General features: G+C 39.2%; 1 protein-coding gene across 1 annotated transcript in view; it reads right to left on the bottom strand.

The window, feature by feature from the left end:
• Positions 1-14,919, bottom strand: part of INTS6 (integrator complex subunit 6) — an 86,862-nt gene extending 71,943 nt beyond the window's left edge. Inside the window, exons 1-3 of the mRNA XM_045567465.1 lie at positions 14,160-14,919; positions 13,713-13,790; positions 12,750-12,899 (exon numbers count right to left, since the gene is read on the bottom strand). Of these exons, the coding sequence (XP_045423421.1) occupies positions 12,750-12,899; positions 13,713-13,790; positions 14,160-14,270 (339 nt within the window). The 5' untranslated portion in view covers positions 14,271-14,919. The remainder of the gene's footprint in view (positions 1-12,749; positions 12,900-13,712; positions 13,791-14,159) is intronic.
• Positions 14,920-19,248: the final 4,329 nt, after the last annotated feature.

Raw genomic sequence — 19,248 nt, 5'->3', positions numbered from 1 at the left:
CAAAGGACAGTAATATAAATTCAATATATCTGAAATATTAACATTAATAATTTAGTTTTTGAGCTTTACATTTGACCTGGATCCTAAAGTTTGAATAAGATTACTCTAACAAATAAATTAGTTTTAGCGATACCTGAAAGGTGGTAATAGGCAAATAGTGCTTATGCCAGCACAGAAAGAGTATGAGGGTATCAGAAATATAAATATAATTTTACTTAAGAAATACTAACATTCTGGATAAAGAACCTAATACAGGCCGGCTGCGATGGCTCACACCTGTAATCCTAGCACTCTGGGAGGCCGAGGCAGATGGATCGTGTGAGCACAGGAGTTCAAGACCAGCCTGAGCAAGAGCGAGACCCCGTCTCTACTAAAAATAGAAAGAAATTATACAGACAACTAAAAATATATATAGAAAAAATTAGCTGGGCATGGTGGCGCATGCCTGTAGTCCCAGCTACTCGGGAGGCTGAGGCAGGAGGATAGCTTGAGCCCAGGAGTTTGAGCCCAGCACTCTAGCTTGGGCAACAAAGTGACTCTGTTTCAAAAAAAAAGAATCTAATACATCCATTATATTAAATGGATTGGGTAATGTTAACTTGCAAAGCATGTAATAATAAACATGGCAGAAATATTTTTTAAGTAAAAAAAAAAAGCCAAGATGTAAACACATTTTCAAACACAGATGAATGAAGTTACATAGCAATAATGATAAAACTTAATTTGACCTCAGCAAATCTGCCTATTCTCTCAAGATTAACATCTCATCCTGAGCAAGAGCGAGACCCCATCTCCACTAAAAATAGAAAAATTAGTCGGGCTTCGTGAAGCATGACTATACTATAGTCCCTGCCATTCGGGAGGCTGAGGCAAGAGGATCGTTTGAGCCAAGAGTCTGAGGTTCCGGTGAGCTAGGCTGATGCCACCACACTTTACCCAAGGCAGCACTCTACCCAGGGACTCTACCCAGAGTGAAACTCTGTTTCAAACTAAAAGGATAAGAAATTAACTGTCTCCTTGGGTTGTTCATTTCCCAAAAAAATCTACAGATAATATCTTTGCAAAAGTCTGGTTAAATCACATCTGGAACTCAGCACTGAACTCTATTTTAAACACTATAACAAGGAGACCTTGACTGTAGGACAAAGAAGTAGAGAAAGACCATTTTGGTTATTTCCTTCTAAACATCCACACTATACCAATATGCTCTCAAAAGACACATTTTCCACATACAACTGTCCTGTAAGAAAAATCGACTTCTATGACAGCCTTCTACATAAATTGCTTAAAGACTACCAAATGAAAATGAAGAGGAACTGCCTAATAAAAGTTTCAGGTCAGGAAAGTTAGCAATAAAGCATTAAATTTTAAAAAGAAAAAAAATTCTCAATAATCACTTGAAAAAACTCAGACAGTATATTATTTCCCATATGCTATGGCTGAAGGCCAACCTAAAAACAATTTAATAGGGTAAGACATAATGTAACATTAGCTTTAAGGGGTCCTGCTTTATAAAAAATACAGATTTTTAATTTTCTAGGACAGAATCAGGACTAACCCAATTTTACCAAGATTTTTCCAGAGGAAATACTTCAATTTCAATATTTCAATTTCTCTAAATATACTATATAAATACATGTACTTGAATAAAAGTTTCTATCTAGGAATCCATTCTTGCTAGATTCTGATTCAAATATTTATTGATGATTGTGCCAAATATCTTCAAGTCTTTATGGATTTCAAATTTTCAAAATAGATGACATTTCTGAGAAATAAAAAATATAACTACATAATATTTGGGCCTATCCTTTCAAAAAAATTCTTTGTAAGCCTTCATAATTATACATACAAATCTACCAATGGTTTTACCTTAGAAACGTGCCTCATGAAGAAGTAGATGTCACATATGGATGACTTGCGCAGACTGCTACATGTTTTAGAATGTTAACTATAGCTCATTAAATGGAAACTCTCAGAACACAAGATAATCCATTTTACATTAGGATTTGCATTCAATATAATCTCACTTGGGATTATAAATTACCCATTCTGGGTTAACAATAAAATTTAGAATAAAGACCTCTTACTCTACTACATCATTTAGGCCCGATCTTCTGGATGCAATCTCCTGGTTTTTCTTTCTAACTTATTGGTTCGAGAAATGTGATTGCATGACTAAAATTCAAAATTTTACATTCATTCTTACCTGCTAAAGTATATAAATGATCAAGAACTATCACAACTGAGGAACTTCCAGAGGCCACCAAGACATCATTTTGCTAATTCCTGATAATCCAAAAGCATACCTTATCATTATCTTGCAGACTAAGCCTTTATAACATCACCTACTGTCATTTGCAGTCTAACCCTTCACAGTACACTGCATACTCAATCATCTTCCTTATTTAAAGTAATTGATTGTTTTCTATTCTTTCAGAATAATTCTGTTTGGACATTTCCAGTGCTGAAACCCCACAATAATCACAAGACTTTGTTGCTGTTTCCTACTATCTAACACGGTTCACTAGCTTTAAGACAATAGGAAAGTTTTCCTTTCACATGCCAGTATCAAATCCTATAATTTACTAGTTACAAATTATATCACCTAATAGTTAATACCATAATTGCTTTCCTCACATACTCACAACTGTTCTCATGTTCATAATAACATTTTGTAGATGACATAATCCTTCCAAGAACCTTCATCACAAGTCCCACAACTTATTTGGGCAAAACTAGTCAATGGAAAATACTGAAATACCATCTTCTTTTAAGGCATACATAAAACAGGCAATAGTACTAGAAAAAATCTTGATAGGCCCACTAAATTGACATAAACTTGTCCTTTGGTTACTACTAATCTCTTAATTATAAGATTTTTAAGTTGAAGTCCTTTTTATGTACAACTATACCTCTTGGTATACCAATAATTAAATGTCAAATCATATATGCTCTAAAAAAAACTTCATACCAAAAAGCCCCACCAAAGCTTACCCTATTATGTTTTTTCCCACATAAATCTACATGACAAACAAAAGCATCATACATTTTACATTTACTATTTCTTCTGGACAAGAACATCCTCCCCTACACTCCATCCCAACCATCACCAACTTGAATTCTAAAACATGTAATTATGAACCCCTAGAAATGGACTCCACACTAAACTTCCTCAAAGAGGCTTCAAATCTTTCTTGCTTTTAAAGTTAAAAACATGCTTGTTTAAAAAAGAAAATAAAAGTACTCATTGTTATCAAACTTTTTAGAAAATAAATTGAGATTCTGGGAAAAAGACTTCAGCAACAGCAAGAGGGAAGTATTTTCAGAGCAATCTATAGAGTTTCAATTCAAAACCAAGAACCATCATTCTCTATGGCAAGAAACTTTACATTAGCAGGCTACACTGAATAGGTTCTCATGATGGATGTGCAGTCATGTACCACATAATGATGTTTCCATCAACCATGGGCCCCCTTTATATGACAGTGGTCCTGTAACATTATAATGCAGCTGAAAAACTGCTATTGCCTAGTAATGTCTGAATGATACTGGCTCTGTGTAGGCCTAGGCTAAAGTGTGTGTGTCTTAGTTTTTAACAATAAAAGCTTAAAAAGTAAAATTTTTTAAATGTTAAAAACAGAAAACAGCTTATAGAATATGGATAAAAAGAAGATATTTTTGTATAGCTGTACGTGTTTATAACTTAAGGTGTTACTACAAAAGACTGAAAAAGTTAAAAAAAATGTTTATAAAGTTACAGTAAGCTAAGGTTAATTTATTATAAAAGAAAAAAAAAATCTTTTTTTTTTTTTTTTTTTGAAACAGAGTCTCACTTTGTTGCCCTGGCTAGAGTCCTGGGCTCAAACTCCTGGGCTCAAGCAATCCTCCTGCCTCAGCCTCCCAAGTAGCTGGGATTACAGGCATGCACCACCATGTCCAGCTAATATTTTCTATATATATTTTTAGTTGTCCATATAATTTCTTTCTATTTTTAGTAGAGACGGGGTCTCGCTCTTGCTCAGGCTGGTCTCGAACTCCTGAGCTCAAATGATCCACCTGCCTCAGCCTCCTGGAGTGCTAGGATTACACGTGTGAGCCACTGAGCCCAGCCGAAAAATATTTTTTTTAATAAATTTAGTGTAGCCTAAGAACACAGTGTTTATAAAGTCTCAGTAGTGTACAATAATGTCCGAGGCTTTTATATTCACTCAATACTCACTCACTGACTCACCTGAAGCAACTTTCAATCCCGTAAGCTCCATTCATGGTAAGTGCCCTATACAGGGTGTACCATTTTTTATCTTTTATATATTTTTACTGTACCTTTTGTTTAGATATGTTTAGATACACATATACTTACCATTGTGTTCCAAATGCCTATAGAATTCAATAGAGTAACATGCTGTACAGGTTTATATCTAGGAGCAATTGGCTATAGATACCATGTAGCCTAGGTGTGTAGTAGGCTGCACCATCTAGGTTCAAGTGTACTCTATGACATTCCCACAATGACAAAATCACCTAACAACACATTTCCCAGAATGTATCCCTGTTGTTAAACAATGCATGATTGTACACTGGGTTATGGAACAACCTTAATTTTGTTTTTGTCAAACGTTTCAGATTAAAAAACTTGTATCCTGTTAAGTGTTTATCATAATATTGGGGGTGATAATAATAATCATCAAATGAGTTCCTACCATGTGCCAGGCAGGCCCTTTACTAGGTGATTAACAAATATTATTTCTAATCCCCACAAAAATTTTCAAGATTGGTATTTTCAACATTTCGTGGATGAGAAACTTGAAGCCCAGAGAGGTTAAGGGAATTGTCAATAGAACATAAACCAGTGAGTGGCAAAGTTAAGCACAGCCAGTTCTAATAAAGCAGTTCATTCCATATCACCACACTGTTTGTTCTGAAAAAAAGCAGGATTAAAAAAAAGGTCTAAGTGTCCACAATTTCAATGTTTAAAATTCAAATAAAAAGAAATTCACAAAAATAACAGGTTGTGTTACAATAACAAATTATGCTGTATATCACTTAATCTTCATCACAATCCCGCAAGATAGCTCCTTTTATCCTATTTGTCTGGAAGGGACAATGAGGCTGAGAGGTTGTATGACTTGCCAGGTCATGGGTGGAATGGGAATTCATAAACCAATCCAGTCAGATTTTTCTGAACCATTAAGACACAATGTTAGACATTTTCAAAATTACCTTCAGTCAAAGGAAAACACAGTAGTTAACTAGTTAAAAAACTGTCCAGGTAAGAAGTTATAAATGTAGCCCCTGATACTAGCTAGCATACTACAAAGTAGTATTACTACAGAGCTAACTATATCAGAAACTTAATAATGAAGTATAAAATCAAATAGTGCCATTAAATATATATGTATATTACAATCTAGGCCTCATTATGGTATAAAATTCTGTCAACTATCCCTTATATTCATATTCTTACTTTTTTCCAAACAAGGGGGAGGAAGAACTCCAACTGAAGCCAATATTATAATAAACAGTATTTAGATAGATACAGTGTTATAAGAAAAGCTAAATGTAACACAGTAGCAAAATGAAATTCCCAGTTTGCAAACAGGAAGTTCAAGAATTCATATTGCATCACAGAACTATAGGCAAAATCCAAAAAAGCAACCCAGATCTACTAGCTATAACTTTAAATAAAATCTTATTAAATAACACACAAATTACTAATAAAAACTATGTAATGGTTCTATCACCAACTATAATCTTTTAAAATATTTCATAAACGTAAAGAAATTAAGCATTTTAACCTTCCTGGGCCTTACATTCTTCACCTATAAAATGAGAAAGATGGAGTAAACTTCTAAGATTACTTTCATTCTAAAGCCCTATACAACAGTAATCATAATAAAACACAGAGAGTCAAATGAAAAGTTGTCGACAGATGTAAAAATCTCAATTTTTTTCAAGAGCGTAAATAGAAATTCACTAGGTTTCATACTTAGGATTTGTATATTTAAGTTATATCCCAATAAAAATGTTGGGGCGGGGGAGAGATCAGGGAAAAAGACACACCAAAACAAAGCCAAAAAAACTTCAGTATTTTGTTTACAATCTGACAACAATGCTTAAATTGTATAGATTAATAAACTGGTCAGGCGAGGTGGCTCCCGCCTGTAATCCCAGCACTTTGGGAGGCCAAGGCGGGAGGATCCCTTGAGTCCAGGAGTACAAAACCAGACTGGCCAACACAGTAAGACCTCATCTCTAAAAACAAATTTAAAAAAATAATTCCACCAAGATAATTTTAGAGTATGAATTTGAGTGAAGGTTATGATGGCCAAAAATAATTTTCAATATTTACGATACTTAATATATTAAATTATAAAATATTATAGAATCTCTTTGGAAAAACCCATAGACATGAATGTGGCTAAACAATCATTTTAGCTAATTCTGACCACAAATGACCTGAAATCAATTCAAAATACCTGAATAAGTAGAATTCTTTCATTCAAATATTAGATTGTTCCTGGTCTTTTAATTTCTAGTTGTATATAATGTATAATTATTGACATTGTCTTACATGAAAAGAAAATAAATTTCTCTAAAGGAGAAGTACAATGTATTATTATTGCCTTTTGTATTTAAGATTTGTTTTGGAAAACTTCTAATTAAGAATTCAATGATGTCTTCAAGATACCGTTTTTCTTTCTTTTTTATAAGGATCATGACCAGGCAGTTTTTTGATTCTTTAGAAAACAAAGAGAGGATAAAAGGATAAAATTATGAAAAAATTGTGGGAAGTGTTTTGAAAGAAAACAAAATTTAGGTCTTGAAATATTTCTTTTCATCTGGATTACCACTATTAAATTAATGCTCAATAGGAAATAAATCATATGCATTTTATGCTACTTTGAGCTTAGTCAAATTTTATTAAAACATCCCTTGATTTACCCAATAGATGTGCTCCTCAAAGGTTCCCTGCAAATCAAATTTGTGTAAATCTCATCTTAAACGCACTAGGGGGAGCTCCCTAATTGAAAGGATTCTAAAGCATGTGCTTTTGTCACCTACAAAAGAATGTCTTTCCTACAAAAGAATGACTTTATGACTTTTCTGCTAAATTATTTACATCCAGCTTTCATTTTAGGTATTTCTATAAAAACACCATCGCTGTACTTTATCCCATGTTTTCATTTAACATCTTTCTTTAAAAACACCACCCTATGGCTTATCAACTACCACTGAAACAACTCTGGGTACAATGGCTTCATTATTGCCCATTTGGAATACGCAGCAGCAGAGGCACAGGGTGGTAATGTGACTGCTCAATGTTACATAGTAATTCATTGGCAAGGTCAAGATTGGGATTCCAGTTCTCACATTTCTGGCCATTGCTTTTTTTGTACACAATAAAGATGGGAAAAAACACTGAAGCAAGTTTGACTGTAAAGTCCCTTCTCCACCAGTAACAATTATTGAAAATACATCTTAGGAGACTTAAAAGTTTAGATGCTTTCCAAGACCATTCAATGGGGAAAGGGTAGTCTCTTCAACAAATGGTGCTGGAGAAACTGGATATACACATGCAAAAAAATGAAGTTGGACCCTTAACTTACCATAAACAAAAATTAACTCAAAATAGATTAAAGACCTAAACATAAGATCTAAAACTATAAAACTCTTAAAACATAGGAGAAAGCTTCAATGACATTAGATTTAGCAATGATTTTGTGGATGTGACATCAAAAGTACAGGCAACAAAAGTAAAAACAGATAAACTGAATTATATTAAAATCTAAAACTGTGTATCAAAGGACACAATTAACAGACTAAAAAGGCAATCCACAGAATGGGAAAAAATATTTGCAAATCGTGTATGTTTAATATCTAGAATTATCGGCCAGGCGTGGTGGCTCACACCTGTAATCCTAGCACTCTGGGAGGGCAAGGCAGGAGGATTGCTTAAGGTCAGGAGTTCAAGACCAGCCTGACCAAGAGTGAGATCCCGTTCTCTACTAAAAACAGTAAGAAATTATATGGACAACTAAAAATATATAGAAAAAATTAGCTGGGCATGGTGGCACATACCTGTAGTCCCAGCTACTCGGGAGGCTGAGGCAGAAGGATTGCTTGAGCCCAGGAGTTTGAGGTTGCTGTGAGCTAGCCTGACGCCACAGCACTCTAGCCCAGGCAACAGCACAATACTCTGTCTCAATAAATAAAAAATAATATCCAGAACATATGAAGAACTACTAAAACTCAACAAAAAACCCAACTTAAAAATGGGCAAAGGACTTGAATAGGCATTTCTCCAAAGACAATACACAAATGGCCAAGAAGCCTATGTTGATGTTCAACGAAATGTAAACAGAAACCACAATGAGATATCACCTCACACCTACTAGGATGACTAACATCAAAGAAAATAGCAAGTGTTGGTAAGGATATAGACAAAGTGTAACCCTTGTGCACTGCTGGTGGGAATGTAAAATGGTCCAACTGCTATGGAAAACAGCATGGTACTTCCTCAAAAAATTAAAAATGGAATTACAATATGATCAACAATTTCACTCCAGGGTATATATCCAAAAGAAATGAAAGCAGGATCTTGAAAAGATATTTGCACACCCATGTTCATTGCAGAATTATTCACAACAGCCAAGAAGTAGAAGCAACCCACATGATCACCAACAGATGAGTGGAGAAGCAATAAGGTGGTATATACACACAATGGAATACTATTCAGCCTTAAAAAGGAAGAAAATCCTGACATATGCTACAATGAGTGAACCCTGAGAATATTATGCTAAAGTGAAATATACCAGTCACAAAAAGACAAACGTTGTATCATTCCACTTATATGAGGTATCCAGAGTAGTCAAATTCATAAAAACAGAAAGTGGAATAGTGGTTGCCAGGGGCTGAGGAGGAAGAGGAAATGGGGAGTTACTGTTTACTGTACACAGAGTTTCAATTTTGCAACATGAAAAAGTTATGCTGGTTGCACAACAACGTCAATATACTTAACACTACTAAACTGCACACTTAAAAATGGTTAAAATGGTAAATTTTGTTATGCGTTTTTTACCACAATTTTAAAAAAATTTTTTTAATTAAGGGACTTAAAAAATTTACAAAATACCATTCACCATTGTGTTTCCAGTTCACATTCAGCACAGTATGTTCATGTATAGTAATGCACTTTCATTTCGAAATATGTCTATAGCTTAATATATACAAAACTATTATTAATACATTTGTTGACAGCTTAAGGGAAACGAAAACCCCAAATGGGAATCAAGTTTTCACTATTTCACCTGCCAACCTTCAAATAGAAGCCTTTCTCTTGTACTACCTGAGTACTAAATGGGTACTACTCCGATAAAGGGAAAAAAGTAAGTAATTTACCTGGATTATCTGCTAAATTCATAAATAGACCTTTATATGCCAAAGAATAAAATTGGTTAAAATTCTCCCTAAGAATCATTCAATTTGATCTTACCTAAAAAGCCACTATTTTTCAATGAAGTGTAAACACTCATTATTGAAGTCCTCAAAAAATTAAATACATATATTATCTCCTTTTAGGATTATCTGTCAAGGATTGTCTTTACCAAGGGCACACAGTATGTCAGGTGCCATTCTAAGTTCTGGAACAACCTAATCAGTACTAATATATTGTGTAGTGAGGATATGGAGTCAGGTAAGCAACAAAAATGATGAGTTACAGGCCAGAGGAAGATACAGCAGCTAATCCTAACTGAAACCTAACTTAAAAAAAAAAAAAAAAAAAAGGAAAGACAATGTTGAAAACACTGATGGAAAACAGGCAATTTGAAATAGTATGAAAAAAACTGATCTACATATAAAACTTTAATCAGACTTCTAAAACTTTATACATTTCTTAATTTTAGATATTAAGGCTGCTTCAGATTTTCAGTGGCTCTGGGGATCAGCATTATTTGAAACTGTTGAACACATGTGCAAGAAATGTTATCAAATTTATCTGCAAAGATAAGCAATTTTATAAGGTCCTCTATAAAGAAGAGTGACTAGAGGCTACACATTGTTCCATGACTATAGAAATATCAGCAAATGATACTGATTAGCAAAATTAAATATTTATAAGAACTTCTATAGGCACAGAATTTCTTAGTAGGATATCCAAAGTGGTTGATGAAAATATTCAAAAGGATCATTCTTTTTTCTCAGCTACTTTAACCTCACCGATGCTCTGCAAATTCTGATAGCATCCTAGCTAATAACTCAAAAGATATTTTATTTGTAGGTAGGCTAACTAAATTAACAAATGCAATATAGACATTAATATTCTTGCAATTGGTTATGGAAAAACATGTGCATGTATGTGGGGAGATAGAGGATTATCTATGTAATATACAAATAAATATATACACACTGACTCATATTTAGATATTTAAAAAAATAATTAGAAACTTATTATAAAGTTTTTTAGATGCTCTATAAAATAGTTATGTTCTGTCTTCCACCTAACTCATCTTTTCTCATTTCCTTCAACTACTGAGATTATATACAAGTATTTAGTACTGTGGGCTCCACAGATCCTAGTATAGAGCATGAAAAGGGAAGCACTTAAGTAAAAACACTGAGATTACAGCATAAAGGCATTCCACAGAACAGGCAGATACAAAGTACTTTTACAAAGAAGAAAACACATGAACGATATTTGGTATTAAATATGTGAGACATCCAAAATTCCTAATAATTTATCCTTTTTATGAACAGAAAATGTGTAATGTTTAAATCAGCAAGAATAGTTTTACGTTGAAAAAAATCTTCTGCAAAGATATTTTCTTCTAATTGAATACTCTTTACTCAAATAATCACTTTCATTTGGAAACTGTGGCTTCTTATTTTAATGCCAGTGTCATTTTTATGTGCCAATTCAAGACATAAGCATTAATATTATGCCTTGTATCCTTGCTTACTCATCAAAATAATTGAGAAGCATTATCCCTCCCTGTTGTTGAATTAATAAACAGTAAAATGCAAAAAACCACCCCAATCTTCAGGCTCTTCTCTTGGTCAGTGTTAACAGCACAGCAGCACCACCTTGCCCTCAAACTTTTTGTAAGTTTTATAGACTAGAACTAAAGTGTTCTCTGGTGGAAGATGGCAACTGGGAAAAGGAAAATACAAGTTTAAGTTACAAATGTCCTCAGCTTCTCCATTAGAAGTAGTTCTTCTAAGGAAGCATCCTAAGAAATAGTTTCAATAGATAGCAGGACGTGAATGTGTACAAATGCCTTGGCCACTTATGAAATGTGATGCAGAAAAACTGGAAATTAATAGTTCTGCTATACACTGACAACTGACAACCAAATCAGGTAACCACATAATGGTAAGTTTCAAACATCTTTGAATTCAAAGTCTGGATGAAAATCTTAAGCAATAAAATACTGTGCAGTACTACATATAACAAAGGAATATGAAAGAGAAAAAATCATTATTTTAAGAAACAAACCAAAAAGTTCATGGCAAATCTACCTAAAGTATGGAGTTGCAAAATGAAGCATCACAGAGAAGGGGAAAAACAGAAATATTAATGTGGTAAGAAAATACACATTTACTTAATTAAATGACAGAAGTTCAATTTGGTAAAATGACTCTGAATTGTAATGTACACTCTAAATGGCTATAGGACTAAATTCAACCATTTGCAAACATTCTTAAGTGCTGAATAATTATTCCTAAGAAGTGAAGCATAAAGATTTCTAAACAGGGGAACAGTTCAGTTTCTTTCTATATAAAGCAAATAAAAGTTGTAGTCACACAAATATGTGACACTCATGATAATGGGGGACTATCAACCTGGGAAAAGAACACAACACATACCTAAACATATCATTACGGTAATAGCATTTTGTACAGCATAATAATTGAACTCCTTGAGTAATATTCTTTTGTTATATGTAACATTACACATTCTTCAGTATCTTTTATTTCCAGGGTAGCAAAAAGTTATGAGGGACCACCTTGCGTCGTTATTCCTTAGTGAACCATCCTATGATAAAGGTTAGTCTCCTCCTCAAATAGATGAAAGTAAGTGCAATGAAGGGACCTGAGGGAGTTATGGAAGGAAGGAAGGGTTCCTTCATATTTTCCAGTCTTTCTGCCAAGGGTTTGGAGTTTAAAACAAAACTCCAAACTTGCAATTCAGAATTTTTCCTGCAAGTTAACTGTGTATGCTTTCTAAAGAGAAACCTTAATGTACTCAGCCAGTGCACTCTAATGAAAATCTTCTTAACTTTCGGAATACATATACACTATGGTTAAATTAAACCCTAATGAAACAAACTGAATAATTTCCTCTAACACTTATATAGAGAGACCACTAATCAACTAGTGTCTGTAATCCACTGAAATAGCTGCACACTTGCCTATGGGTACAGTATAAGAGCAACTGAGTTTAGTGAGGCAGGATGTTTTCCCTTTCATATCTTTAGTGAACTTCCAAGGGATTAAAACCAAATTCATGTTAACTTCATAGCAAAGAATTCAGATTCTAATTCTGAATACAAATGCATTCTAAAGAGGAAAAAAACGAGGGATGTAAAACCATACACAATAGGGTGAGAGTTTTATCTTCGTACTATGTGCACATTGTATTTTAATCTAAAATATTTTATATTTGTATTTCCTGTTATATAGTTTTTGGACTGGACTGTGTTTTTCCACAAAAATAAAAATTAACTATTTTGCCACCTTATTCAACCTACCTGCCCATAGTTGTCTATGCCAGTTACTAATCTATTTAAATTTAATAAATCAAAAGCTGTCCTTAGGGATTGGCCAAGAGTCGTAAGTCCTTCAGCCTGAAGGTTTTTCAGTTCATTCATAAACGTTGCATGGTTTTCTTTCCATCCAGCCTGAAAAGAAAAATGTAAGAATTTTTTTTTTCATCTTTTAAAGCCAGGTACACATGGACAGCCGTTCTAACCTGACAGGCACCAAGTAGCCGCTTCACTTTTGGTTGGTATAGCTTGGTTAATGTATTAATACCTGATCACGACTGAGGAAACTCTTCCAAACGGTGATCAGGAATAAACCTACTCGCTCTATAGCTTTTGGTAGCTAACGGCCTTAGTACTTTATAACTTCACTGGCAAATTTACTCCCTAACATAATGCCCCAAATGCGGACATGTGAAGGTGCTAGTGGAAAGCAGATGGGAACAGGACTTCCGAAGTTAACCTGCAGCTGTCCCACCGGCCCGCGGCCCCCTTAGGATGGCTCTGACAAGCCCGAGCCTCACAGCCCCCCATCCGGCTCCCTCCGCGGCCGGGCCGATTCCCCTTTAATGCAAACCGGGGCTCTGCGCGGCCGGGCCCGGCTGTCACTCGGGCTAACTTGAATAAATATCCCCCACAGTTCATTGCTGCCGCTCACGCCGCGGAGGGGAAATGTCGGCCATGTTGATCGCAGCGCCGCCGCCGCCGCCGCGCGGGCCGGGCCAGGCCGGGCCGGGGAGGGGACGGCGGTGGCCCGGCGACTCCGTGCTGCGCCAGGACGCTCCCGAGCGGGGGAGGGGGTGGGAGCCCGCAGGGGAAGAGACCTCGGCGCCCCGAACGCGGCGGGTGGGGGAGGGGAGCATAATGAAGGGTGAATGGGGGGGCGGGGAGGGCGAGCGAGGAAGGAACAGGGAAGGGAAGAGAGGAAAGGGGGAGGGCGAGGGCTGTTACCTTGATAGCATAGGGCGGCTCTTCGAAAGTGACCAGCATATACCTGTCTCCTCTGCTGGCAGGGTCCCGGGCACGGAGCTGCGGGACGGGAGGAGGAACAGGGCGGGCAAGAGGGAAGCACAGAGGCGAGGTTACCAGGCGGAGAAGGGGCGCCCAGCGGCCCCGCCGCCCCTACAGTACCGCACACGCAGCGGCCACCCCTCCACGCCGCCCCCCACACACAGATCGCTCCCCACACACCGCCCAGGGCCGGAGCTCGGGCCCGGGCCGAACCCAGCTCGCAGCGCCCGCCCGCCCGCGCGGTGGGGGAGGGGGTACCCGAGCCCGGCAGCTCCCGCAGTCAGGTCCCCGACACCCCCGCCCCGCCGCCCCCAGCCGCCCTCCCCCCACCCTGCCTCCAGCGGGCCGCCGGGCCGGGGTCGCCGCCCGGGCTCGGTCAGTCGGTACCTTCATGAAGGTCTCTACCGCGCCTTTGGCCGTGTCCAGGTAGGTGGTGCCCAGATGGCTGCGCTGGTTCATAGAGGCAGACGTGTCTATCAGGAACAGTAAGATGGGCATAGTGCTGGCCGGGGACACCGGGGCCCGAGGTGGTGGAGAAAGAGATGGTAGAGGTGGAGGCGCCGGTGGCGGCAGCGGCGACCGCCGCTACGCGGGGCGGGGGAGCGCGGCCCCCGGGAGGAAAACACCGTCTGGGTCTTTCCTCCGGCTGCGGGGAGTTTCTCCCCCGATAGTTGAGAGGAAACTCCCCAGACCCAGTCCTCCCCGTCGTACCCCCGCCTCCGCCTCCTCCTGCCTGCCTGCCCGCTGGGGCGGGCGCCCGGCCGTCTGTCTGTCGGTCCGTCCCCCCCGCCTCGGGGGTCCCGTCCCCGCTCCCGGCCCCTGTGTGTGTCCCAGCGGGAGACGGGCCTGGCTCCCCACCCCACCCCCGGTGCAGGGAGTGGGGACCTGGGAGCTGGCGAAGAGGGGAGTGGGCTGAGGGGAGATTGGCCCTGGGGCTGTTGGGAGAAGTTTCAGGGACTCCCTCCGCACCCCGACGGTGTCACCACTTTCTCAGCCCCTCTCGCTACTGAAGCGCTTTTCTCTCTCACACTCCGGTTTTAACTCGGGCAGGGGCTGCAGCGGCTCCGCCCCTGACACGTCCCCGAACCACGTGGTGTACCGCCCCGCCGTTCTATTGGCTAGTCTGTAGCTTCTCATTAGCATATTCAAACAGCTCAAGGGCGGGGGAAGCTTGTAGGCCGGCTCCGGGGACAGTTATTGAGCACGCGCGGAGGCGGGGCGTCGGCTGCGCGCGAGAGCGAGCGTGAGGGGCGATCCAGCGGGCGGGCAGACGCGGAGGCGGGCTTCGGGAAGGGGCGGGGACGGGCCACGGAAGGACCGCGGGTGGGGGCGGGGGCCGCGTCGGCGCGCGCAGGGCGGCCGGGGCTGTGAGCGTGCGCGTCAGGGCGGGCGGCCTCTCCTTGGCTGTTGGAGGTGATAGGGGTCGGGGGAAGGGAAAGGGGGCTGGTGTCAGCTCCCCTCGTGAGGTCGCTATAGCGTGGACGAGTGAGGAAGGCTGAGTAGAGTGAGCAAACACCGGTTAGGAGAAGAGGGCACGCCCGCGGCCGCCCTCCTAAAGAGGGCTCGGGCCCTCCGGTCGCCGGAGGAGGGTCTTGGGCCTCGGAGGGGCCGGCCCTAGTGCGGGCGGGCCCGGGGCGGGGGAGGGGAAGTGGGAGGTTGTTTATGACCCGGGGACTGGTGTCTGCGAGTCAGTCCGCTCCTGCTGGGGAGTGGGGAAGAGGGGCGATCCTCGCTCGGCCTTGGGGAGCAACCAAAGGGGAGGACTGGGCCCACAGCAGGCCCCGAGCTGTCTCGTCGGAGGACCCGCTTAAAAGGGAACAAACAATATGTTTCTTAACCCAACCCCAAAAGGACCTAGAGGAAGACTCAAAAATCGATGAAAGTTTGTTGTCCGTTTTATTGTCGGGAAAACATAACTGGTCCTACCGAAGAAGTACCTTCAAAGCCCTGTTTGCTTAAGCCCATAGGATATATTTCAGAGCTGGGGAGTGCCTTAGCAAATCATAATCCATTACCCTCATTTTAAAGTGAAAAAAGTGACTTCAGCTGACCCAGATAACACAGAATGGGTTCCCCGGAACCCTGCCAGTGCTTTTTCCTCTCCCCATATGCTGCCTCTCAGACTCGTTCCAAATACTGTGTGAGGGAAGACATTCTCTGTTAAGCGCCTGTCGTCTTACACCTGAAGTAATGAATCCGCTCCTACATGTCCTAGGAATACATTTTCGTCAATTACACTATTTGAAAAAAGGAAGACACTGCCTTAAATACGCGTTAAGGCCCTTAGCCCTTATAAAACTACATAGGTATTTATAGGGCCTCTCCCATTCGCCTTGCATTTCCGGTTTGTATTCTTTATCCTGAAATCCATGTTTGCCTACCCATCAGTTAAAGTGTTGCTGTTAACATTAACACAGAAGAGCCATGCTTTATGACACTTTATTTTTTTAAGTTACATATTTTTATTATTAATTCCACAAATATTTATTGAAAGCCTATTTTATATATTTTTTAATTTCAGAATATTATGGGGGTACAAACATTTTGGTTACATATAATGCCTTTGCCTTGCCCAGGCCAGGGCTACAAGCTTGCTCTTCCGCCATACAGTGCACACTGTACTGTATCCGTTAGTTGTGAGTATACCCACCTTACCACCCCACTCCCACCTGACTGGCACCCAAAGAATATTACTTACAATGAGCACTTTAGCGTTAATCAGTTAGTACCAATTTCATGGCCAGTACATGTGGTGCTTGTTTTTCCATTCTTGTGATACCTCACTTCCCAGGATGGGCTCAAGCTCTATCCAGAATATGTAAGAGGTGCTAGTTCACCATTGTTTGTGTGGTTGAGTAGTATTCCGTGGTATACATATACCACATTTTATTAATCCACTCATGATTGATGGGCACTTGGGTTGTTTCCACATCTTTGCAATTGTGAATTGTACTGCCATAAACTTTCCAGTGCAGAATGTCTTTTTTTTGTTTGGGTAGATGCCTAGTAGTGGGATTGCTGGATCAAATGGTATATCTATTTTTAGCTCTTTGAGATATCTCCAAATTACTTTCCGCAGGGGTTGTGCGAATTTGCAGCCCCACCTATGGCACTTTTTAAAATCTGAGTTTCATAACTTGAACTTTTCCTTTAAGACAACCTCTGAAACTTATTGTTAATTTATAGTAGGACTATTTCAGTAATATGCTATTCTGTGAGTATGGACCTCAGAAAAGGTGTAATATTTTTAAGAGATTTGGACTACAAAATAAGATGGAATAGAGACAGATTTTACAGCCGGTGTTTGCTGAGAACCACTGTGTACTAGGTACTAGGTGGTGATAAAAAGTAAATGTGGTCCCTGCCTTCAGAAAGCTTATACTTTTCTAGGAAAATACTACATGCATATTATTGGCTACTCCAAGAAGGTGCTTAGATATCAGATAATTCAGAAAAGAGAAAAAATTACTACCTTGAGTGATAAAAGAACATTTTCCAAGGTCAATATGTCTAAGCTGTACCTTAAAATAGTGTTTGTCAGACTGGGATTATAGATCTGAAAATAAGAATCAAAGTTCTATGATAAAATACAAGTTACTTTACCAATTATAAAGATAAAATTTTTCTTTTAAAGTGATCATTTGCATAATTTTTATAGAGTTAGTCATTAGTTTCTATATCAGTGCTTTTCAAACTGTGGTCTATGGACCCCTGCCTGTCTGAAACATATTCTCTAGGATCATAATAATTTCTTTTAGGAATCTATACATTACTCAGATTTGGGAAACACTGCTTCAATGGATTGATACGATTAAGACATGGATAAAGGAAGGGGAAACTTCTGGTGAAAATAGTTCTTCTAGACATTGAAAATGTGAAGAAAGAATGGACAGCATTGTTGATGGCTTCCTAGGAAATAGTGAAGTTCAGGTAGGTTGGAGCACCAGGTGCATGAAGAATATAAGTGTAATATCCAGAAATGTAGGTCAGATCTACATAGTAGAAGTCCTTTATTCCAAGCTAAGGAGTTTTTTTTTTTTTCCTTTATAAATTGGAGAGTTTTTAGTTGAGTTGCTAAATACAAAGCAATATTTGAAAGGAATCAAACTAGACTATTGAAGTAGATTAGCATGCATTTATAATGACCTTACTTACCTATTACGGTTATTTGAAACCATTTTCCAAAGGAGCCATCATGACTCCTTCTTTTCTAACTCAATGGTTTTGGCAGGTTGTCATACTAGGGCCATAAGTGGAAGTGTACGGTAGAGATAGGGTTAGATGCAAAGATCAGGAAGGCCAGGTCCAGTGAGCCAACCTGGAGCATATAACCAGAACCTGTGCTTATGTTGGCTCCGGAGATCAAAGATCAGGTTTCTAGTTCAGAAGTCCAGAAGTACCAGAAGGCGAGGCTCTGAGGCTGAACAGGAAAAAAAATGAGGACATACATAGGCAGCAAATCAAGAGGCAATCAGAAACCAGGGAGCATTGACAAGCTGTCCCTAGACAATATTGTGAAATAGGCCAAGTTTATTCTTAGTGACTCTGGTTGACAGTTTAGCTATTGGTTAATGGTGGCTTAAAGCAGTGATTCTTAGCCAGGAGATAGACATCAGCAGTACCCATATAACTTTAAAAAAGAATGCACCAAGTGCCTATACCCAGAGGAAAGTGATTCCATAGAATTGGGATGGGTTGCTGGTCACGTCTTTTTTTTTTTTTTTTTTTTCTGGTTTAAAAAAATTCGCCCATTTTTAATTTCTTTTTTTATTTCATTTTTCCCCATTGGTCTGTGTGATTCTTAGCTCATCTCATTTTTTAAAAACTCTTCAGGCAAATCAAATAATTCTGATTAAGAACTACATGCCTAATGTGTAAGAATAATGTATATTCTTGGCATCTAGTAATAGTAAATAACTAAAAAAATTCACATACCCTTAGAGTTATTGCATTTTTTAATAGAACTCCTAAAATAAATCTGCATACTAAAGCAAGAAAAAAACCTATGTGTGATCACCAATATAGTTAACAGTGGATTGTGTTCTATGCTTATTTAAATTGCTTGAATTCAACTATGTTTGGCAAAACTTAAAAAGAGGAAACTACATAGTGCTGGAGATACCCACTGTTCTCTCAGTGAGCTTAGGCCGTGGAGTAAGCAAGAGATGGGAACCATGAATCTCTTCTTTACTCAATCTCTGTCTGTGACTCTAGAAAGATTCTGGAAATATTCAGGCTTATTTTTCTAAAACATGGCCCCTAAATGCAAGCCAACTATTTCATCAGACTCTACTGAGAAACAGCTCTTACAATGCTAGAGGGAAAGCTAGTTGGAGTAATGTGTGCCAAACTCTGTGCTGTTGCAGTCTAGAGCAGCAAGCAGTCCCCAACCTTTTTGACACCAGGGACCAGTTACATGGAAGATAATTTTTCCACAGACAGGGGGGGCGGGAGGGAGGGGCAGAGATGGTTTGGG

The sequence above is a fragment of the Lemur catta genome, chromosome 13, assembly GCF_020740605.2.
Source record: "Lemur catta isolate mLemCat1 chromosome 13, mLemCat1.pri, whole genome shotgun sequence".
Lineage (NCBI taxonomy): Eukaryota > Metazoa > Chordata > Mammalia > Primates > Lemuridae > Lemur > Lemur catta.
Note: the sequence above shows the minus strand (reverse complement) of the source record. Positions and strands in the feature narration are given on the sequence as shown.